This window comes from Empidonax traillii, unplaced genomic scaffold (genome assembly GCF_003031625.1).
Source record: "Empidonax traillii isolate 1590-97213 ecotype Southwest subspecies unplaced genomic scaffold, ASM303162v1 scaffold23:size2178997, whole genome shotgun sequence".
Lineage (NCBI taxonomy): Eukaryota > Metazoa > Chordata > Aves > Passeriformes > Tyrannidae > Empidonax > Empidonax traillii.
The window spans coordinates 2,101,241-2,125,359 of NW_020955216.1; the positions used below are offsets into that span (position 1 = coordinate 2,101,241).

Sequence of the window (24,119 nt, forward strand, 5' to 3'; positions counted from 1 at the left end):
GGGCAGGGACAGGCAGCAGGTGAGGCTCTGCCCGGGACCTCAGGTGTGAGGCAGTGGAATTACAGCATCCCTGAGAGCAGAGGGGTGTCACCACCTGCCTGCCTGGCCACACCATGGAAAGTCACACTGCACGCCCAGGGCATATAAAACTCAAACTCCTGGCATCTCCGCACATCCGCCTGTGCCAAGACATGCTGGGAGCAGCGACTGTTTTTTCCACCTTGTGACAATCCCAGGGACAGAGGCAGCTGGCTCTCCTCCTGGAAATGTTGTGGATGTCCTGGAGGTACCCAGCCAGTCACTGTCTCCTAGGGTGGCCTGAAACAGATGGGACCATTTTTCTCCCTTCAGCCTGAAGAAACTCCCAGTTAAGCTGGGACAAGGGGAATGGTGGGTGAGATGGGGACAGCTTTTCAGAGAGGAACCAACCCACCAGACAACACGCAGAGGCAAACTGCCACCTTCCCATACCCTCCCTTGCTGATGACTTGAGAATTCACCAGAATGTTCAAAAGATCCCCAAGGGAGACCCTGACGGAAAGCAAACCATCAGCAAGGGGCGGGGAGCCAACACCAGAGCTGGTGGGAGCTCCTGGGAGCAGGGTAAGATGTGGGTATGGACTTCAGACACCTACAGTGGGGGGTGTAGGGTGTATGTGAGAAATGACTGGGATAAAAAGGCAATTCCTCTGTCCCAAAAATAAACTCCAGCAGCCTGAAGACAGAGAAAAGGGAAGAGTTATGTGAATCTCAGCTCTCTGAAGGTCTGAGGGGGTAGTGGGCTTCCAGCATCAGACACAGGTCAGCTGGGCTCCCCTCCTCTGGTCACTCAATGCAATGAGAAGGAAGGGGAAGGAGTATTGAGCAGAAAAATAACATCCCATTTTTTTTCCTCTCATAATTCAGTAGAACAACATCCACATTTCATCCTGGAAGTAGCTGCACTTTGGGTATTCTCGTGTCTGAGACCTAATTTGTAAAGAGCCCAGAGATCCCTTAGGGGACAGAAAGCATTATAGGATCATTATTAAAAGGGACATGTTATATTTCACGTCTCAGTTCCACACAAGTGGAAAAAAAAAGACCAAGAGCTAACTCTGGGATGAGGGGACAAACCTGTGAAACATAACATCCATCCAGGGAAGTGACAAAAACTGGATGTGGTGAGCCTCCTGCTTTGCCCACTGCTCAGTCACACCACAGCAGTGACACAGAGGAAAGAGCAGAAAATTTTTTTTTTTTAAAAAAAAAGCCATGATCCCTGGCCAGAGTGCTCCTCTCATCCTCCCTCAGGCTAGTTTTACATGTCTGGGGTGGGACCCAGCACTTGTACGGCATTGGAACACGGAACACAACCCACTCCAGCCCGAGCACAACACACCCACGGGACTGCCTGTGGTCCTGCTGGTTCCTCCACCTGTCAGCACAGAGAATTTAGAGAATAAAAGGGTTTCTTGAGCCTTTCACCAGTGCTTACTCCAGCAGTGTCTCTGTACACCCTGCACAGGCTGGGAGCTCCTTTCAAACCCTCGACATGTAGGTGGCTGGATGAGAAGCAATTTCCCCAGAGGAATGAGTGAAGCCACGTATTTCAGGTTGAATCTCACGCCTGCCTGTCTCCCACCCACACAGCCACACGGCTGTAATTTCTCTCACACACACATTTATCTGCTCAGCCAAGCCTGGACATCACCTGGGGATTGATCTGACGGAGCGACACGACCTGCACCCACAATGAGGGAATGTGGGAGGAATGCAGACCCTGTTCAGCTATTTCTGTGGGAAGGCAAAGGGCTGAGGCAGGAGCACAGCCTGGACCAGCCCTGGGCTGGGCTGCTTCTGCAGTCAGATGTCTGGGATGGGGGCAGATCATGCTTCCCCATCCCAGATATCCAACTTCTGATACCAGAACTGGAGATGCAGATATCATGTGTCAGTCAGAGCTCAGTACAGAGCTGGATTTTCATGGAAATCTGATGGGTTTCCCCCAGTGCTGTTTCAAAATGAAAGCAACCCCCAAGGCCACCAGTCCTGCCCTTCCAATCACAGAATCGCAGAATGGTTTGGGTTGGGAGGGACCTTAAAGCTCATCTGACTCCACAGGCTGGGACATCCCACTAGACCAGGTCTTCACACTGAAAGAGATCAGATGTAGATGGAATACTGGGGAGAAATTCTTCCCTGGGTGGGTGATGAGGGACAGGAACAGGCTGCCCAGAGAAGCTGTGGCTGCCCTATCCTTGGAAGTGTTCAAGGCCAGGTTGGACGGGGCTTGGAGCGGCCTGGTCTAGTGGAAGGTGTCCCTGCCCATGACAGGGCAGGTAGGGTGGGACCAGATGACCTTGAAAGGTCCCTCCCAACCCAAACCATTCCATGATTCTATGATTCAGTGCACAGCACTTGTGCAGTTCATAAAGTACCATGGCTACAGTAACCCAAAAAAAGAATACAAAACCCTTTAAATAGCATAATTGACTTCCTGGGAATTACAGCAGTGGAAGCCTCAGTCCTTGAGGTTTCAGAGGGCTGGGAAGGAGAGAACTTTCCATGAATGAAGACCTTTTCAAAGTGAAGCAAACAGGGCTGAGTACTACCTGTGTGCTGTTCTCATCCCCCTGAGCATGGACGGTGTAGGAACGAGCCCCGTTCTTCAAGGTCTCGGTGGCAATGCGCACTTCCACCCCTGGGAGCGGGGTGCCCACGGAACCTATAGAGGGAAACAAGGTGGGAACAGTGGACAGCCTCTGGGAAATCACAAAATCAAGGATGCAAAAGAGCAGCTGCTCGTCTATCAATGGCATCTGCAGACTGTGCTGGCACTAAAGAACTTCCTAGCAGGGGGTTACCCTTCAGGAAGGCTTCGATCACGTCGTGTGTCTGCATGCAAATGTCACGACGGTGCAATATGCTGTTGTTCGCTGAGCAGGCAGTGCTGGAAATGCCTCAGAAAACAAATGTGTCTCCAGCCCTGAACAGTCTCTCTTGGCCAGTCTTTGAAGACTTCAGCACAGCTTCGTAGCTCAGTAATGAAGCTGTTTCTCTTCTTTTTTTTTTTTTTTTTTAAAGCACTATGAAACCTACACAAAGCTGTGAAAAGAAAGAGCACAGTGATTACTCCAGTGGCTCCTCTACAGTCTGAGCCTGACAGGGGAGGCAAAGGCTTAACAGTGTGAGAATTGCAAGGGATTATCTCAGTTTTAGGAGACATCAATACACTGTATAGAAAACATCAGAGGAGAAAAGCAAGGATCAAAACCACACCATTCGTCCACAGGTTTCAATTTTCAAAGCCAGGGAAGCTGACACAGTGTCAGCTATTGAACTCCAAGGTGGGTCTGTGACCAACCTACAGCATTCCCACCCCCTAGTTTAGTGCTTGCTCTTCCTGGGGAGCACCTGAAAGCTCAGCAGAAAGGGCAGCTTTGTTCCTGTGACCTTTCTGATGGGCTCAGCAGCAACCAGGACCCGTGGGCATCTGCTGGCTCAGCAGGGCTCGCTCGGCATCTCAGTGGTACGTAACAGTTCTTGTGGCATAATGAGGCCTGTGACCTTCATCCCCTGTGAGCAGGGAGAGGGACAACAGCTCAAAGCAACCTCTGGCTCACGAGGACTGGACAGGTCTGAGCTTCAATTCAAGAAGGACTTTTCACAAGGGCATGGAGTGACAGGAAAAGGGGGAATGGCCTTAAGCTGAAGTAGGGCAGGGTTAGATGGGATCTTAGGAAGAAATTCTACCCTGTCAGGGTGGTGAGGCCCTGGCACAGGTTGCCCAGAGAAGCTGTGGCTGCCCCATCCCTGGAAGTGTCCAAGGCCAGGTTGGACAGGACTTGAGCAACCTGGTGTAGTGGAAGGTGTCCCTGCCCATGATTCTATAAACTGGTAAGTGCGCTTTGTATTTGAAGAGATGATCAATTTTTTCCCCCTGAACAGCCTCCAGTTGGTGCTTTCCAGGTCTGCCAGGATCAGCTTCACCTTGGAAAGTCCCTACAGCAGGATGTGCAGGACCTGGAGCTCAGTGCTGTCTTCCCCTTGTCACCTTTATTTCAGGCATTTGGGTTCAAGTGACACTTTCCCTATCCTGGTCTCATTCTCCTCTTCAAGCCCTGGAGATCTGCTATCCGTGACATCATGATTTTGTTTGCTACATTGGTCAGTTGCCATGGAAATAGATATGTCGTCGTAGCCCAGATTTATGGCATCCCTGCAGGATGAGCCAAGAGCAGATGGGCTATGAGGGAGTGAGATTTTATTGCAGTGAAACTACCCGAACAATTAGCAAATCTGGCAAGAAATAAACAGAAAGCGACGTGGCAGCTCTGTGATCCGTGTCTGCTCTGCTCAGAATTGCCTCCGGCATTCAGGTCAGCCAACACACAGCCAGGTCCTTCCTTCTCTCACCACTAGCATTGCGTGGGCTGCTCCCATCTCCTGACCAGACACTGCCAAAAGCCTGAGACAGAGGGTTGCAGCAGGGTGAAGAGGGAGCCATGAGCCAGAAGTGCCCTGAGGTGCCATGTCGAGGTATTTATGGAATCAGAGAATCACAGAATATTTGAGTTGGAAGGGGTCCACAAGGATCATCAAGTCCAACTCCTGGCTCTGCACAGGCCAGCCCCAAAAATCACACCATATGTATTTTAAACCTGCTACGAGAGACTCCAAGAGGCCTCAAAGCAGACAACAAGTCATGGAAAACACGATCAGTGTTGTGTGGAAGCTTGCTGAAGCCGCCTTCCAGACTTCCATGGGAACAATTTCTCCAGGGTGAAAAATGCCTTGCGTGAACAGACTTCTACCTGCTCACAAAACGTGGCACCTGACAGTGAGCAGATACCACAAAGTCAGTCCTGGAAAGCTCATGGAGGGAGCATAAACCAGAGAAGGAAGTGCCATGGGCCCTCACAGACTTGGAATTTTTCAAATCAAGATCAGCTGGACACCTTCCTTGGAAGATCCTTCTTCCCCGGATGCAAGCTGCTGACTTCAGCATGGAAATGTCACGGATCATAGGCAGCAGGACTCAAGGATTAGTGCCCACTTCTAGTCGCAGTCTTTGAGAAGGAAACACCAAAGCTCAGCACAGTGCTGGCAAATCTAAGCCACGGAGAAGTGATGTGTTCCCCACACAGTGTTTCAGATCACAGTTACAAATACAGCTTTACCAATTTGTATCCTACTTGGCTAAAGCAAAAGTCTACACGTAAAACAAGTCCCTGGTGGAGAGCTGCTTCCTTATATTGGGTCTGGAAAAGGTTTTCTGGTATTTAGGAAAAATGACATACTTGGAATTCAACATCTGTAAAGGCTGAAAAGCTCATATCATTGATTAAAACTACACAAACCTGACAGTACTAATAAAATTCGTGCGAAAACAATGACTAGAGCTTCCCAGGCCCACCCACCACATCAAAATACACACTGTGCCAACTCCAACGGGTCAAGAGAAGGTTGGGCCCATTCCCAAAGGAACGACACCGGATGTCCTGGCTTCAGCAAGACCACAATCAGTGGTGATCAGCAGGGTGTCAACACTTAGCACTGGCTTCCTTTTGTCCCCAGACATAATCCTGAGTGGAAACTGGGGAGAAATCCCTGCTCCTTCCCCTCATGCTCCCTCCAGTTCCCTCCAATTTGCAGGCTCCTGACTGTTAGGAGCTGCTGGCACCACGCCCAAGGTGTCGGCACAGGCGGCACCAGCCGGGCTGCAGGCAGGAAGGAGTGACACTATTATTCTTTCACCAGTTCTCCTCTGTTTAAAAAAGTTGTCAGCTCTTCCCAGATAAATTTAATTGGCCCCGCGGTCTGTGTCCTTCGGTATCTGGGTACCTCGGTGCTGTTATGTGCCGCGGTGTCCTGGGAGAATTGAAACAGGCCAACGATAAGGCACTCAACGATCTCACTGTCAACAATACACGGAGTCCCCGCTGTAGGAGCTATTAGCTGCCTCTGATCTAAACCTCCAATTAAAGCGGTGATTAGGCCCAGTGAGGCATTCTCTGGCCATGAATTATTCATCTCCCTTCACAGTAACAGCACCAGGGGGGATTAGAATGAGAGCTGGTGAAAACAGAGGCATTTTAAGCAGGGTTTTAACCATATACAAGCAAACATTTATCTTTCAAATCTTTCATCTTTGTTTCTTCTGAAAATTAAAGCCCTCACATTCTCCTCCATGCCCCTTCGGACCTGTGCTGTGGGTGGAGAGAAGTGCCATGCTGCTGGTGACACCAATGGGGACAAGGGCAGGATGAGCAGGGTCTGAGGACTCGACCTTTCCCCAGACACACCAAGCCGGTGGAAGTGGGCAAGGGAAGCCCCAGGACCTCTCTTCAGAGGCTCAAGAATCATAGAATGGTTTGGGCTGGAAGGGATCTTAGAGATCATCTGATTTCACTCCCTGCCATGAGCAGGAACATCTTCCACTAAAACAGGTTGCTCCAAGTCTTGTCCAACCTGGCCTTGAACAGTTCCAGGGATGGGGCAGCCACAGCTTCTCTGGGCAGCCTGTGCCAGGGCCTCAACACCCTCACAGGGAAGAAATTTTTCCCAATATCTAATCTAAACCTACTCTCCTTCAGTTTGAAGCCATTCCTCCTTGTCCTGTCACTCCAGAGCCTTGTAAATAGTCTCTCTCCATGTTTCTTGCATGCTCCCTACAGGCACTGGAAGGCCGCAATTAGGTCAAGCCAAAGCTTCTGTTCTCCAGGCTGAACAATCCCAATTCTCTCAGCCTTTCCTCATAGGAGAGATGCACCATCCTTCTAATTATCTTGGTGGCCTCCTCTGGACTCTCTCCAACAGGTCAAAGCAGTAGAGAAGGGCATGTGCTGCTTCCACTCCAGGAGAAATCCTCTGGCAAATGTCCCCTGTTCCCAGCCCATCATCACATTTGACTTGGATGCTCTGTGGTACATGGTGACCTCCCAGCCCAGCCTCTAACAGGGCACTAGATCAAAAGCTTTTTCACAGCTCCAGTAAATTATGCCTCAGTTTCACCCATCTGCTTCCCAGCTGACACTGCCTGAAATAAATTAATCAAGCCTATTCAATTATAGCCTCCTCTCCGTACAGTCTCTCGCTGATCCACACCTTTATGAGATGCTTCTTTTTCCTCTTGGGGCCACAGGAGCCCCTGGATGGGGCTGAAGTGACAGTCCCCAGCTCCTCTGCTCTGGCTGCATGAGAGGATTTAACCCCAGGTCCCCTGCAGACCCCAACATCCTCAGGGATGATGCCTCAGAGCATGGCCATCCAGCTCTGGGGCAGGAGCTGCCCGTCTGGGTGCCAGCTTCTGTCTCACTATGTTACTTGCAGTCTTATTTTCTAGTTTCCTGGGAAATACCTAGAGGCTCCACTCATTTCTCTTCCTGAAGATCAATAAAAAGCAAATATAACCAGGCCATAGGGACACCGGAATGATCTCTGCACTCTCACCCTGCAGTGTGGGGCTCACAGTTTGAGCTAATGCAGGTGGGAATCTTGTTTCCCTGCCTGCTTCCCTTTTCTGCCAGCAGGGATGGGGCTTCTGGAGGGAGGGAAAAGTGCCTGAGGTGGAGTAGGGGAATGAGAGTTACTCTGCAAAAGTAAAACAGAGTTTGTATTTCAAGCTGTTCTCAGGTTGAGGAGTCAGTGAGGGGGAGTTGTGGCTTCCCCTTTCCCTGTGTGAATCCTGCATCCCATGGGATTGAGGTGCTGTGGGAAAGCTGTGACACCCAGGACAGCCCCCCAGATCCCCCAAAAGGCTGTATATGGTGCCATGTCTGCACAGACAGTGTGTGGGGAGGCAGGTGGCACAGGGTGGGTGCTCAGCACACAGATGGCCATGCTCCAACCAAGGGAGGGTGGGGGCATTTTATATTTGTAATGTTCAGATCAATTTATTTCTAGGTTACACGAAGTACAGATATCAAGAGGAGTCACAAAGTGTAGCTAAGAGAAGGAGGGGAGGACAAGGAGAGAACAGGACCAGAGAGTACACCGAGGTGTGACAATTTCTAATTCCTGAAGAGGCAAGAAACAGGCTCTAAAATAGGAGTGAGCAGACATCCTATTTTAAGTGTTCAGCACTGATGGATTGGACAAGCACTGCTGTGTGGAGAATCCTGTGTGACACCACACAGAAACACAGCTCCAGGGAGCGGGAGCTGAAGAAACAGTCCCAGTGCTTCAATTCACTACGATTTTGGAAGTAATACAGTATCAATATGGACTCTGCCAGCCTGGCTGCTCAGGCCAGTGGGCACTGCTGTAAGGTCTACACCACATAGCTTTGATCCCAAGGAACAACCAGCCACTACCCACACATCCATGTCCTGGCTTCCCAAAGTCAATTCCCCTACCAGCATCCCCGTAGCCTGCTCCTCACTCATGTATATACTCTGTGCAGAGCAAACCCACAACCACTTCCCAGCACACACCTCTGAACAGTGAGTGGGCACCCTCTGGAGACTCCTACCTGGGACACGGACTCCATGCAAAGGGTTAGAAAGTGCCATCCCAATCTCAGTCATCCCATACCTCTCCAGCAAGGTGTGCCCAGTGATGCTCTTCCACTTCTCCAGGACAGGCACGGGCAGAGCTGCTGAGCCTGACACCATTAACCTGCACAGGGAAAGCCCAGGTAAGAGAGTATCCAAGATTACCTTTTCTCCAGGGAATTTGCAGCCTAACAGGGTCACATAAAGTCTGCCTTAAGACAGAAACACCAAAAGGCTTTTAACCAGTATCAAAGATGTTCCTCACACATTCTGTCTGATATGGGGTTTCAGTTAAGACAGGACAGTTCCCTAAAAGAGATCCTGGAGTACAAGCTTGGGCTGCAGGACAAAGTCCTCAGCCATGTGTTACACAGGGTGACACAGATAACAAGCCCCTTCTGGCTTTACCATGCAAGAGTGGCTCATAATTAAATAATGTCACCCTTGTTCCTGTCAAAGAGACGCTAAGGCACAACACAGCACTGAAAGAGCTGGTGCTGAAAGGAAAACCTGGAGGATCCATGGTGGGGACAGCCAGGCACCAGCATCCCCTGCCCACAGGGCCATTGCTCTCTCACCTGATGTTCTCCTGGCAAAAGGCCCGCACAAAATCCTGGACTTGTGGCTGGGAGAAATGCTCGTCATAATACTCCATCAACTTGGCATAGATGGTGGGCACTGCCATGAAGACACTGACACGGGGAGCTTCAGAGCTCAGCAGCTTCTTCCAAACCTAGAAAGGAAGGGAACATACACGGATAAAAATGCATCTCTGCTATCTAAGACTTCTGGGAAGCACAAACAGCTGGAAGCCTGTTGTGTGCACCTCATCCATGTCCAGAACAACTTCCCAACCTTCATCATGCCCTTATTGCCCAAAGCACAATGTTCATCTCTTATCTCATCAGTGGATCACCCACCCACTGTCACACTCACAAGATGATGGGAATGGCATTTTTTAGTGCTGCCATGTTACAGCCAAGAATTTGCTCTTGAAGACAAAAGCTTGTGGCAGAACCAGTTAATTCCCTTATCGTGTACAGTTCTCCAAAGGCTACACAAAGCCACCAGCTTTCCAAAGCATGGGAGCTCTTCTTTGGAAAGACACTAAGCCACATCTGAAGAACACAATACACAGGTAGGAGCTGATGGACTCAAACTTCTGAGGGAGAAAAGCTTTGAAGACAGATGGCAGAGTCTGGAAGAGGAAGATCACACACTGGAACTGGGAGTGAGACTCTACGAAAATAGTCTTTTGCTGCTGAGTGGGTGCAGAGAGACATGTCCTCAGCGAGCTCAGAGAAGCCACCAGAATCCACAGGTAAACCAGAGGTAGCAGGAGAAAGCAGTTGGCCAGGAGGGCCAGTACACCAATGACACTCTTCCTGAGAGGAACGGTCGTAGAATCAGTAAGGTTAAAAAAGACCCCTTAGATCATTGAGTCCAACTGTTAACCCAGCACCACCATGTTCACCACTAAACCAGGTCCCTATGGGACAGATATTCTTCAGCTGCAACTCCTGCTAACCTGTGGGAACTATTAATGGGGGCAAATTCTTGCAGCCAGCTCTGCCGGGATGTGGATGAAGACCCTCTCTGGGATGAGCAGCCCATGGGAGCAGTTAACAAGGCACAGGAGCCACAAATAACCACAGTTGGGCCCACTCCTTCCACACCTTGCCACTTGTTCCCCTAGGTGAGCTCTTCCCAAGACAGGAGTGATCCAAAGCCATCAATAAATCAGAGGCTCCACTGACAGCCGCCTCCTTCCCCTCGCTCCAGTCCCTGCCCCGCCGGTGACAAATGTATTTCCTAACAGCTCCTGACAGGGCGCTGCCTCCGCTCCTGCCTGCGCACGCTCAGCTGCACACGGGCGCCTGCGAAAACCCCGGCAAGGCAGGCATTGATTGAAGGTGAACCAGTGATTCTCCTTCATGCTGTCACTCTGCCCCTTCCCTTCAGTCCTGCTCACTCAGGCTCCATTTCATTACTTTCTACTTGGCTGCATCAGTGCCGCCTCTCTCCACGTCTCGCACTCCACTGCTCCAGAACAATCAGCTCCTAAAAAAAAAACCACCACCACCACGGTGTTATTCAATAGAGCAGGACACATCCACAAAGGCACTGTCCCATCCAACAGGAGGAAGTTCGTGCTGCCTCCCAGCCCAGAGATGCGATGGGGAGGGAGGAATGCATAAAGTGGAAATCCCCTGGACACCTCGGGAAGTGGGACACGAGTGCTGCCAGATCCCCTGGGCATCAAGGAAAACAGAGCTGGAATGTGACTTCCTGGACTGATGGGTGATATGTTCAGAGAGGGAATATTTCACTCCCTGCAGAAACCCCACCTACCAGCATGACCCCCCAAACCCAAATATTGCAAAATTGCATTTTGAAGGATCTAATCCCTGTCATACTTCTCCTAGCCTCTTTTTCTCTTCAACCTCCCAATATCTTTCCCATTCAAGGCAGCAGGATAGAGAAGGGCTGCCATCTCCAAAGCCAGGGCTGAATGGGCCTGCTCTCCTCAGCCTGGTGTTCCCGAGAGCCATTGCTGTGGGCAGGAGAGACGTGATGGCAAGCAGAGATCAGGACTGTGTTGAAGAGATCGAAGGGAGACAGATGCTCAGGATTGTTCAATCCTTGCTGGGTGATTTTTTTTGTCTTCCCGAGTCCTGAGCAGCTGCAGGGAACACAGGAGATTTCCAGTCTGGCCATGCAGCAGAGTTATTTTTATATGATTCTGGATTTGAAAAAAAACAACACTATCACTCTAAACAGAGCAAGTTTCTCTTGCACCCAGAATTCCCTGTCCTGCTATGCCTGCTGAACTCCTGCCCTAGATAAAATCCTTCTCCTGCCACTCCAGCCACGGGAGCAGCTTTTTCCATGTCAGTCTGACTCGCCCCAGCAACAGCCCCTTCCTAAGGATAAGCAGCTGCCTTTGGATTTGTGCCACCAGCTGCCGGGGTGATCTGCTGACAGCCAAACTCCCCACCTGCTCTGCTCCTGCTCAGCCAAATCTGGATCCTTCCCATGTGTTTAACAGGACTAAGCCCCGAGCCGTGGTACAAAGCTGGCAGCTCCAAACACTCTGCAGAGCCCGAGCTGGCCGGAGGGCTCGTCACTGCCCAGCCAGCTGGAACAGCTATTCCTGGGTTATAACTCTAACTTCATGCTCTGAGAGAAGGATCTGGGAAAGCCTCGTTACCTGGGACTAATCAATCAATCCCGGGGCTTGGACAGGCTTGTAGCAAGAGGCCACTTTGTCCTTCCAGCACCCGGCATCCTCCGACAGCATCAGGCTTGGAGCAGCGCAATCCATCTCCCCCTCTGTTCTCCCACGTGTCACCGACACCACATCAATTCCCTGTGGAAAGGATATTGGCAGCCCATCATTCCATTTTATTTTGCTCACCTGACACCTCAGGCCTCCAAATGCTTTTAAAAAGCCCTGGATTCAGGAGGCAAACGAGGCACTTTGTGCCAGGGCTGCTGGGCTCTGCACCGAGGGAAGCAGCAGCCTTCCAATGGAATATGCTCAGGAGATGGATCAAGATTCCTTTTAAGATAACCAAGGGCTAGAAACAAAGACTTTCTCATTGCAAGAAGCAAGAGTGGGAACAGCTTCCCTTCAGGAATAACAATAGTGAATGCTTACAGGACAGGACTGCTTGTGCCAGCAGAGAAATGGGAAACCTAATGTTCCCAAGAGCCTTCCTGTCAGCATGACATTCCTGATTTTCCCTCCCTCCCACTGCTCAAAAGCATATCATGGTCTGGCCAGTGGGATTCTGCCATCATTACATGGAAAAAAAAAGGAGAAAATGACACCAGTGAGTACAAACCAACCACAGCGAGACACAGCTGGAAGATTTTTCCCACATATTTTTCCCAGTGTGCAGATGGTGAATGAGGGTGAAGGAACATATGAGCTGCTCCAAAGGATGGTCATTCCATAGAGTAACCTTCCCAACCAGCCCCCAGGCCCACTAAGATCACCTGAAGGAAGAGATGTGAGCACAGAGGAGAAAAGGCAATCATTATTTCCTTTTACAGAGGGAGACCTGCAAAGACATGAACTCGACAGAAACAACAAACCCACCAACACCTGGGCATCTTCTCATGAAAAAAAAAGAAGGTGGAAAAATCATATGTATCCTAAATAATGTAAGATTTTCCCTGACACAAGATTCCCAAAATTAGAGGAACTGTGAGCTGAAAAGGAAGCAAATACCAGCATGGATTTTTCCATCAGCCCACAAATGGATAATGTGCTGTTGCCTCTATTGACAGACACAACAGCGCCTCTCTCCTATAAAATTATTGTACCATTTTCAGTTGTTATTGAATTTTTTCAACCTTTTCAAAAGTAACAATCCCCCTAATGCAAGGTTAACTCATCCCTTTACTTCCTTTTGCTTGGGGAAATGGGTCTGTGTTTTGCATCGACCACTGCCATGTGGGAAGCACCGGCAAGGAAAAGGGCTGCTGGTGTTTTTCAGAGTGTCTGTGAGAGCAACAGGCACAACACGGCTGTAGCCAAAGCAGCTGCTCATTTAGGAAGACCCTGTGCCAAACACTGAGGGTGGGAAGCTCCTGTAACTCAACAGCAGCAGCAATGGGACGGCAGGACCACGCTCACAAATCCGACTGCAATTTATCCCCAAAAAGCACACGGGCATGACACAAGATGAGAGAGCACCAAGGGGAAGCTCTGTTCACACCCAAGGACTGAGCAGCCAACACTTCACGAGCAATATGCAGGAAGAGAGAAACACTCTTCTCTTCAAAGGGAAATTGGGTCCTCAGTGGCTTCATCTCATGTTTGTTATAACCCCAAACTGTTCACGCTCTGCGTGACTCTGGTTTTAATCATTTATTCATCAGCGCAGTTTGATGGCCCCTCTGCATTCCAGGCTGAAGCTTTTAAACCCTTCCTATGCTGGAGGCATACAGAAAGGAGCAAGTGCTTTCCCTGGGACCTGGAAATATAAGTAAATATGACAGGCTCTGGTTCCATTTTTTGTATTTCCACACACACATCAAAAGCCATTACTTGGGAACAGATGCTGAGGACAGACGGCAGATCTGGGGAGATGGGAAGAAAACCTCTAACTTTTTAAAGCCAGGTCTGTGAGAAGTGATCAAACATAATCCATTCGCTAGTGACCTGCTCCTCCCTCCACCGACTCCTCTTTGAGTCTGAAATAAAATTACTCCTCTGAAGCCTCCCATTAATGGATGAAAAGACTTCCAGCCTTTCTCCAGCTGAAATTGGATAGGAGCCACCATCCCCAGCACGCTTGGTTATTGGAGCTCAGAATCCTCTGCTTGGATTTGCTTTTCTTTTAAAAATAAACTAAAAGAGCTGCCCAGATTGATGTTTGCAGAAGTGACAGATCCAGGGGAGAGGCTCAGTGTGGTACACGCTTCTCCTTCCCAGAGGCAACCACGGCTGCCAAGCCCTGGATCTCCCCATGCAGCCCAGCCAAGGTATAAAGAATCAGCTCAGCCTGGCTTGCACAGATAACAGCAGAGCCAAGGATAAAGTTTGCTCCCAGACGTAGCACAGGCTCTCCTGGCCTTTGGGAAGTCAGGGCTGTGACCACACACGACGCAGCAGCAACCCCGGAGCGACATCTCACACACAACCTCAACGAGTGCCAGGTCTGTGGCTCCCTCCCACCACCAGGAAAAGGTGCCACTGGTGACAGCACACCTACAGCACGTCAGGGCAAGCTTGTCCCAAATCACACACCTCCTCTGGGCACTCAGCAGTCCTAGTTACCTAGAAAGAAGGGTCTAAATAAGATAATTCTGATGGCTTTGCATGCAACATTGCAAAACAGGGTATGGTTTTTAGAGGGTTTGATCCTTGGAGGCACCTTAAGTCACACACAGAGTGAGGCTGGCACCAAAACAGCAGCTCTTTGCAACTGTAGGGCAGTAAATCTGCATCTTGGCATATTTATCATGGAAGGGGTTGCAGGGCACAGCCAGGGCTGTCACTGCACAGGCAGCACATCACAGCTTGAAACCTGCCCGGCAGAGCTGAGCGGGCAGCACACGCCACAACTGGGTCACCGGAGTGGAGATTTCCATAAGCTTCTCCCATCACTCATCAGAGTAAGCTTTTTCCTTCAGGTTTTTGAATACTTTTATTTCCCACTCTGCACAAAAGACTGGAAGACCTCCTGGGATCTGATCTTGTGTTTATCAATGCAAAGCTGACAAGGAGCCTCTTGCTATTAGAACATCTTTCCCTTAAGGCAAGACCAGGGCTGGTCCAAAGCAAAGACAAGATGTTGCTGTTGTTCAAACTCCAAATGGATCCTCTTAGACCAAAAGCCTCAGCAGAGGATCCTGCAAAGCAGAGACTGACCTCATGATTTGCTCCAAAATGCTCCTATCTATAGGGTACCTGGCACAGCCAAGTCCTGGTCTGGAATCGGGACATCAACGTGTGACTGTCACAGCAAGAGCAGCTGCATGGAGGGTACACGGCTTCTCCTGGCTCCGTCTCTCTAGACTCACTGACATTTCCATGGAGCACACAGGGTGTGCTCAGCCTCAGCAGCCTGAACTGCTGCAGGGAGGGAGCTGGAAGGAGGGAGCCCCTGGGAATGGATGCTCTAGATAGTGGTCGGTGCAAGCCCAGAGGCCTCCAAAAAGCACTCGGTCACAGGCTTTCTCTGCTGCTCAGTAGGAGAAGGCTCACCTTGCAGTCCTCCCTTAGTGGAGGCATTAATCTCTTCTCCTCTGGCCACCAGACTGCACAAAAATACCATCTTTTAAATGTCTCCTCCTGCACAAGAAAAAAACTGGCACCTGGGATAGGGTCAACAACAGCTGAGGAATGCAAACAAGAACAGCACAGCTGGAGAAGTAAACTCAGCTTGGAAGCAGGTTATGGTGGGAGGATCACATAGGGATGCTGAGGCTGCAGCTTGCTCTGGCTCCAGAGGAGGTTTCTGCCCTCCCAGTTCTCACCCTTGAAAAACACTAAAATAATTATATCACAGCCAGCTGTGCCCCACACAGCTGCTGGGAGAACACACTGCCAGGCTCACTGATGTTCTCCTGCCTGCTCCATGCCACAGCAGTGCTGAAAACTCCCTCTCGACCATCCCTGCCATTCCTGATCCCAGAAGCACAGACAGGCACAGTGGATGCTGCTCCCACGGCCCCCAGGCAGAGAAGGGCTCCCTGTGAAGATACTCCATCCCGAGGAGTACAAGCACCAGAGGACTTTGCATGTCACGTACAAGTCGACTAATTCTGAAAACTAAGGGTCCATTTATAAACCCTTTATTAATAAATGATTAATAGATGCAGCCATATTTTTTAATAACTTGCAATAAAAAGATGCTAGGAAAAGCTTAAGCAAGACAGTCTTAACAGATGGTGCTATAAAGTGAATTATAACATGTACAGTAGCTGGTGCAGAGTAATGGATGTCCTCATTTAATAAAAAGAATCTGATTTTATGCAGCAACTTTCATGCTTGAGGCACCTCAGTACAATTTAACGAGTCCTCGTGGCCTCAGCAGTAGCTGTGTGCAGCCACAGATATCAGATGCTGGTTTAGTGAGAGAGAGGATGTTGGTCAGGACACTAGGGCTACTCCACAGTCCTGATTTTTAACCTTTTCTTGGCCAGCTTCCAAAAACAGACGGAAAGGTCTGAAAGCTGCCACCTCCTAACACTGCACCACAGGGAACGACAAGCAAGCCTTGGTCTGGGGTTGGAACTGTCTTCTCAGGGGAAAAAAAAAAAAAAAAGGAAAAAAAAAAAAAAAGAGCATTATTCCCACCACCAAACCCAGACTGCCATCTGTATCCACGACTATAAGGCACGCCGCAAATTATGTAATTTAATAAACACTGTAATAATAAAGTATTTATTTTGTATAATGAAGTGTTAGTGATTAGAAACCAAACACACATCGGGCGTGCTGCTGCGGTTTCTCTTGAACCTTTGCCAGTATCACTCAAGGCTAAATATGTCTGCAGCAGGTTGAGAGTAAGTTCCTCGCCTTGTTTTGATCAGCCTGTCAAGTGTTTTAGCTGCCAGTCGAGTTTCTTTATATCACACTATAATTGGCTGCTTTCTCAAGGTGCAGTGAAGGAAAAAAAGCACACAGCAAAACTTGGGCTCCTTTGGCAAAATCCTCCACTGCTGCTTTGCTGAAAGCTGATTTCAGTAGCAAAGGGCATTTTGTAAACAGCTGGTGAAAATAGAGTGGAACTGAAAGGCAGCTTGCATTAAACTCCACAAGAAAGCCTTATTTACCCTCCTGTGCTTGCTTTGTAGTGTCGATCAAACCACTTGCAGCTCCCAGGGGAGGCCCTCGGAAAAATAAAGGGAATACAAAAAATAGAACAGCAAATGACGTCCTTCAGAGCCCCAGTGCACCTGAGAGGCCCCAGAACAGCACCCCGACCTCCCTGCCCAAGTTCAAGCTCCAGGGTCAAGCAGCCGCCTCCGGCGCTGTCCCCGCATGCCCTTGGACACGTCTGGGGAGAGCTTGGATCAGGGAAGGCAGGAGAGGTGTCCCGCTCCCCCATCCTGAACCCATCCCTCAATGTCAGCTCATTGATTTGCAGATGTCGGGAGAGAGCAGAGAAAAACATCAGGGGACGAGGGACCATCAATCACCGGTGGCACAGGACGTGGAGCAACGCGCCCTCCAGAGGCTTTGCTTCCAGGATCCCGGCACCGGCTCTGCCTCCCAGCACTGGCCACACTCCCAGCTACAGCACACTCGTGCTGCACCCCAAGCTTTTGGGGTCACACCCTCAGGTCAGGGGAGGACAATTTGGCAGCGACCAGAGGAAAGAGCACTGGTTACAGCTGCCAAGGGACCTCCCTGCCACCTTCTACTGCAGCATCCTACCAATTTAGTCTCAAAATTCAAGTGCAGAGCTGCCCCTCTGGGATTCTGGAGCTATTCCACCCCAAAGGATCTGTGTTAAGGTATCAAAGCCATCTTAACATAAGAAAGGAAGTGCCCATTTTCTTTGGTTGCTTCTCTGAGAAGCAGAAATAAGCACTGAAGAAGTCCCCCGGTCCTGCCATCACTCAGATCGGAGCCAGAGCCAGAGCTCACCCTCCCCTGGCAGCAGCACTGCCAGAGGCTTCCAGGTGTATCCAACAACTGTGCACTTTGTCCTTCCAGTGTGACAAGGATATGGACAAACACAAACAGGTAAAGCAGTCTGTTTAGTTACACAGCACAGGTTTGACAGGCTCCTTTCACTTTCCCAGGGAATTCTGCAGTGACATCACACATTTCCCTTCTGCTACAAGAAGGCAGCAGCACCTGAAAACCCAGTTATCCCTTAACAGTGACATTGCAGACACCACCCACAACACTGGGAAATGTGGATGAACGGTGCTGGACCCCAGGAGCTGGGAACTGTAGAACCTGTTCCACCTTCCTGCTGCTTGTCCTATTTCTAGTCCCTTTTCTTCTTCTCTTTACATCATTTAACTTCCACTGCTGCACAGAACAAAGGAGAAGCAGAACACTGGGACTGGTGTTTCCTGGCTCAGCTACAAAAAAAAAACCCATAAATGCATCATTCAGGTAAGGTTTCCCTCCTGCCACCTTTCCTAAAAGCTGCAAGAAGGTCTGGATTTGCAAACTCTCTCTCATATCCCTGAGTCCAAACCACAGCTCTGTTAACACTTGTTTCTCCAGAGAGGAAGAGTAGTGCTTTCATGCAAGTGAGGAGAACCAGTATTTCTCTTACCTGAGCTGCAAGAAATTCTGAAGGCTGTGTTTCATCATGTAATCTCATACAAAATACTAGGGATATAAGATTGGAAGGGGGGCTGCCCAGGGAATCACCATCCCTGCAGGTGTTCAAGAAACAACTGGACATGGCATTCAGTGTTCTGGTCCAGCTGACAAGGTGGTGATTGGTCACAGGTTGGACTCAATCTTGGAGATTTTTTCCAGCCTGAATAATTCTGTGATTCTGTGAAATGCAAGGTATCAAAAAAGCCAAAAAGCAGCACAGCTACAAGCGGCACCCAAGAAAAAAATCTGTCATTTCCACCCTTCCTGGCACTAAAAAAAATTAAGAGCCCACCAAGAGAATTTGCACCCAGAGTTAGTGTCTGTGGAAGGGCATACCAGCAGTCAGAGACCCCCAGCCCCACGAGGAGGAGCAGTGTTAAGTATGTCACGCTTAAACAAGCTGCAGCCTCTGGAACAGCATTTACCCCAGACTGAGCGTTGTGAACCACACACAGCCAGTGGCTAAAGAGCCTGGAATTCTTAAAGAACTTATTTCCAGAGTTGCTCTAATTACAATGCATGGGGTCCTGCTGCTGAATTTCAAAGGCAAGGCTCAGTCCCTCCAGGCTCACCATCTGTGCGCTGAATTCCGGGAACATGATGCACGTCGCTCCCACCCACAGAGGACACAGGAGCTTATTGATCACCCCGTGGACATGATGCAAAGGCAGCACGTGCAGAATGACATCCTCCTTCTTCCACTCCCATTTTTCAACCAGCCCTGTGGTCTGCAGAACAAAACAAACAACACAGCATTAGGGCAGGAGGAAAGATTCTCCCAAGGTATCCAAACCCCAAATCCCTGGGCACGGCCAGTGGCAGGAATCACAGACCTGCCTGGGCACAGAATCTCTCCTTTAGGATCAGAACAAGCAAAATTCCCACAAGAGTAGAACAGAAGAGGAACACCTTTTGCATCTTTATATATCAGCAAAGCCCTTCCTTGTTGCTGAGAAATAGTCAACAGTGATTTTAAGCAGAGTCTACAAAAATATCAGCCTGCTGCTACACATGCAGACTTAGCAGCAATGTTAATCAAAAAACTAATTTTCTCAGAATTCTGTTGACTGTTTGGACACTGATGACACCAGGCTTTCAGCACCTGTAAGGAATAAACAGTAGCAGCAGAAAATCACTGATTAACAGAAAGTAGGTTTCATGTTAGTAAAAAATGTTGATGTAACAAGCTTCCAGAAAACTGCTCTGAAGGGATAATTATCTGAATGTATTATCAGGTTTCTGGGTGACCAATGCCCTTCAGAGCCCAGAGCTGGCAACTGGAAAACTTATTTACAGCCACCTAAAAATAAAAAAGCATTTGAACAGCGGAATTTGGTCGTGTCCCTCACAATCCTCTTCCACAGGGCAGGGAGCAGCTTTTAGCCTTTCTGGAGGACAGCACAAAGGATGGGAACTGCTCAGGCCAGCCCCAAATGATCAGCATATTTGTAAGGGAACAGATTCTTTGCCCAATATAGCCAAGCCCTGGCTCTATCCATCAAGGCTTTCATTCCATTCCCAACACCGTGGTATCCGAGCACCCAGAAAAACGTCAGCTCCCAGAGGAATCCCTAAGGCCTACTGTATTCCCTGCCCTTTTTCCCTAATGGCAGGAGTCTAGCAGTTGCGGGCACTGATAACCAAGTGGTGATGTAGTCAGCAGGCTCATTCAAACTTTTAATTCCTTTTGGCTCTGAGAGCTAATGGATTTTTTGCCTTGGGGATACAGAGCTGAATAATGCACAGGCTTCACACAGCACTGGGCTAAGATATATTCCAGTCAGGAGAAAAGATTCTTCCCTAATCACAGTGTAGAGAAGCAAACTGCAAAGAAATCAGTTTTTTTACGACAGGTCTCATCCTTCTGCTTTCCAGGAAAGTAGGGAGGAGAGTCCACCTGCCCTGGGGTGCAGCTGCAGCAACACCACCAGGCCAAGGTTCAGAGCCTCAAACGCTGCTGGGTGTTCACCTTCCAAGTGCTGAGGATTTCTGAGTTACAGCCTCACAGCTCCCTGCAGGAATTTGATAGTGGGAAGGTGTGTTTGCAACCCCAAACCACCTCCAAAATCCAAGACTTTGGAGGGAGAGCAGCACTCACCACAGCCTGCACATTCTCATGGGTGCTGAGGACACCCTTGGGCCGCCCCGTTGTACCGCTGGTGTAGATGATCATGGCTCCTCTGTCTTTCCACGAGGAGCAGGTTGTCAAGGGATCCTCTTCCACAGCTGCATGGCCTGTGGATCCATCGCTACGGGACTTGGGAAGCGGCAGCATTGGGATTCCCAGTTTCTTGGCACTAGGGGCTATTTTCCCCACGTACTCCTCGGCTGCAATAACCAGAGAGCTCTGGGAATCCTGGATCACGTACTCCAGCTCCGGCACGGGGTGTTTCCTGTACAGGGGCACCGCTATGCCCCCGCTCATCCACGAGGCCCACTGGGCCACCACGTACGAGGCATCATTGGGACACAAAAATGAGATCCTTTCTTCCTTCAAGTCCCTGCTGGAGCACTCCAGGACTCTACAGATCTCCTGGGATAAATGCAGGCTCTGGCTGAGCAGGTCCCTGTATGTGTGCTCCCCGTTTTGGTCAATGATGGCGATTTTGTCACCGAAAGCCAAAGCCCTGGTGAAGACAGGGGTGATGTCACTGCTGCAGGTGGCCCAGGCTGTTTGCAGACCCCTGTGGGGACAGCCAGCCCTCTTCCACCCCCATCTGGAACAAGACAGGTCCCGGACAAGGCTCCGGAGGGGCCGGCTCAGCCGGGGGAAGAGTAGGGAGAGCAGCATCCCGCCAGCACCACTTGTTTTGGAGTGATTCTGCAGAAAGCAATTACAGGAGCAGATAAGTACGTGCAGAGATTACCCAGGGGGTTATTCCCACCAAGGAGAAGTGGCAGCCTTCATTTGAATAACATCCACTGTATTATTGATGTCCCCACTTCAAGCTGTCACATCCCCGGCACACTGGGCAGTGCCTGGATGGAACGGGAAGCTGAGACCCTTCCCTGTGCAGCCTCCACATCCCTAAAAACCAGCTAACTTAAATTATGACCTAGTTTCATAGAATCATGGAATGGGCTGGGAGGGATCTTAAAGCTCATCCAGTCCCACCCGTGCCATGGGCAGGGACACCTTCCCCTGCACCAGGTTGTTCCAAGCTCTGTCTAACCTGGCCTTGGACACTTCCAGGGATGGGGCAGCCACAGCTTCTCTGGGAAACCTGTGCCAGGGCCTCAACACCCTCCCAGGGAAGAATTTTTTTCTAATATTTTTCTGAGGTATCCCCTCAGTCCCTTCTAACCCAAACCATTCCATGGTTCCATGAAGAATCCTAACCCCCTCTTCACAGGCTGGAGCGCTGGGAGCTCAGCAGGAAGCAGCACCCTCTCCATAGAGCCCTCAGCCATGGGGAGCAGAGAAGACAGAACACGGTTGTGGCAGGAGAGAGAGGGATTTACTGCACAGAATCCAATTACCACCAAAATATCCCCAGAGAGATTCCATGACAAGAGGAAACAGCCAAAGGATGACAAGTCCTCACTCTCTGAGAGTGTCCGTGACACTTCCTTGGCACCAGCAATCACAACTTGATTTCCTACAATTTTTTTGATAAATGCCTATTAGTGGAGCAGCTCAGCTAAAACAGCCTCCCAGCTCAGCTCCCCACTGTGGGGAGGAGCTGAAATAAAAGGGATCCAGGCTGGCAGCTCCCCAGGGAATTGCTGAGCAGGGCTTTACCCAGCACAAGTGTTTGTTTTTCCGTGACCCCGTGGTCTCTCCCCTCCACCTTGGGAGCGTTTCTCCACCTAGACACCGGCTCTGCTCATATTTTCTTTTGCATATCGACCTCAATTTCTGCTTCTGCAAAACAAGCTTGTGATCTACTGCGGAAACATCTGGGGGGGTCAGAGAGGCTTCCAACCCAGAGTGGGGTGACTGTGTGAACCCCTGACATTTGCCACCAGGATGGAAAAAAACAAAGCAGGTCACGATCAAACTGGTGTGACATCTTTCCATTGCTCTGCAGAGACTAAAAGATAAAGAGCCAACACATTTTGTAACTTGAATCAAACCCGAGAAATTAACCGGAAGCAGTGTTTTCCCAGGATCCTGCTCTCAGCATTCTCCCTGTTCCCTATGTGGCTCCAGACCAGGTGTTTGCTGCTCCCTCACAACAGCTCCTTGCAAAAAAATCCCATTATCCCATTCCCATGAGTCTAGACGGAATGCTGCCATAAACAGCAGCACCTTCAGCCAGTCTGGACATTACAGACTTCAGAGAACTGGGCTTGTCGGTGTGTGCAGACTTACAGACACTGAGGGGGAAGTAAATCCAGGGGCGGTTTTCTTTCCTCTCCCTTTCCTCAGGGATAACTGGGACTACAAACTCTGGCACAGCACACTTGGAACCAAAGTTTGTTACCAGGGCCCATGGGAAGATCGTGGCAGCGCAGAGATGGAGCTCCGCTGCTTTGGAAGAGAAGGTTCAAACCTGCCTGGAAGGGAAGATCTAGGAAGGGAGGGTCTGCCCCCTGAGAAGAAACGGAAGGGTCCAACCCCTCCACCTTGGAAGGGAAGGGTCCAACCCCATCCTCCTATGACTGAGGAATTTAAAGCAGCCAGGGGCTCCCACCAGCTCCCAGCACAACCAAACCAGTGCAAACTGGAAGCTGACCCAGTGCAGACCCATCCCTGTCCCTTCTGTGCCAATCCCCTCTGCACTTTCTGAACATAAAGGGCATAAATTTTATTTCCTAAAGTAAAATGATCCATAGAATTACTCTGAGCTATTCCAAACTGAGTTATAATAGGAAATAACCATCATTCCAGCTCTGATTGTGGCATGGTGACGTAACTATCACTGCGAGTCCAACCTGTAGGATTCCATCCTTTCCTCATTTATAGGTATAAATACAAAGCAACTCCTTGGCTTTTTCTGCAACAGATGAGATTAAAAAAAAACTTAACTCTTTGAAAATAATAAAACTTAGAGAAAGAGACTTAAGAAAAGTATCAAATAATGACCGAGATGCTGATTATTTTCCCCTTCTCACAACACAAAAAATGGATAAATATTTAATCCTAGAAAGGTTTGTGTTAAAAGGGACCTTACAGCCCACTCAGTCCCACCCCCTGCCATGGGCAGGGACACCTTCCACTATCCCACGTTGCTCCAAGCCCCGCCCAACATGGCCTTGAACACTTCCAGGAATGGGGCACTTATGGAATAGCCTGTGCCAGGGCCTCACCGCCCTCACAGGGAAGGAGGGCCCTTATTCTTTTCCTATCCCAGACTGGATTCCCCCCCTCCAGCCCTCTGCCCTCACCCTACTCACGGCACGCCCCAGAGCAGAAGCAGCAGGAAAACCCCTCGCCCTGCGATTCCCGAGGGACCGCGGGCACGGATCGGGCGCGCCGCGGCCCCGCCACAGGCTCTGCAGCCGGCGGGTCCCGCAGGGACGGGGAGCCGGACCCAGGGCTCCGCGCCGAGGGCAGCGGGCCCGGCTGTGGGGCCACCTCGGGATCCCCCCGGGACCGCCCCGGCCCCGCCGCCTCCCGCGGCCTCACCTGCCACCGGGGGACCGCTCCGTGCACGGACGGTTCGGGGGGAACGCGGCGCCACGGTCCGAACGTTCCGCACACGAACGTTCCGCCACCGCGCCCACCCGCACCTGATTTACGGGGATTTGGCCCCAAACCGCCCCCAGGGGGGCGGGGTTGGGGGCGCCGCGGAGCCGACGGTCACTGCAGCAACCTGGAGCGTCCTCATGATGTCCTCTGATGTCATGGCGGGTGTTCATGGTATCATGGAGCGGCAGCTCTGCCTGGT

At 50.2% G+C, this 24,119-nt stretch overlaps 1 protein-coding gene across 2 annotated transcripts in view; it reads right to left on the minus strand.

Moving 5' to 3' along the window:
* ACSF3 (acyl-CoA synthetase family member 3) overlaps nucleotides 1-23,896 on the minus strand; it is a 57,007-nt gene extending 33,111 nt beyond the window's left edge. Inside the window, exons 1-6 of one of the 2 annotated variants that reach the window (XM_027904122.1) lie at nucleotides 23,858-23,896; nucleotides 20,384-21,106; nucleotides 18,858-19,013; nucleotides 9,056-9,210; nucleotides 8,456-8,601; nucleotides 2,595-2,707 (exon numbers count right to left, since the gene is read on the minus strand). In XM_027904122.1, coding sequence (XP_027759923.1) covers nucleotides 2,595-2,707; nucleotides 8,456-8,601; nucleotides 9,056-9,210; nucleotides 18,858-19,013; nucleotides 20,384-21,076 — 1,263 coding nt within the window. In that variant the 5' untranslated portion in view covers nucleotides 21,077-21,106; nucleotides 23,858-23,896. Of the gene's footprint in view, nucleotides 1-2,594; nucleotides 2,708-8,455; nucleotides 8,602-9,055; nucleotides 9,211-18,857; nucleotides 19,014-20,383; nucleotides 21,107-23,625; nucleotides 23,657-23,857 lie in introns of those variants that run through there. The other variant, XM_027904131.1, reaches the window with a different exon arrangement.
* Between the last annotated feature and the right edge of the window lie 223 nt (nucleotides 23,897-24,119).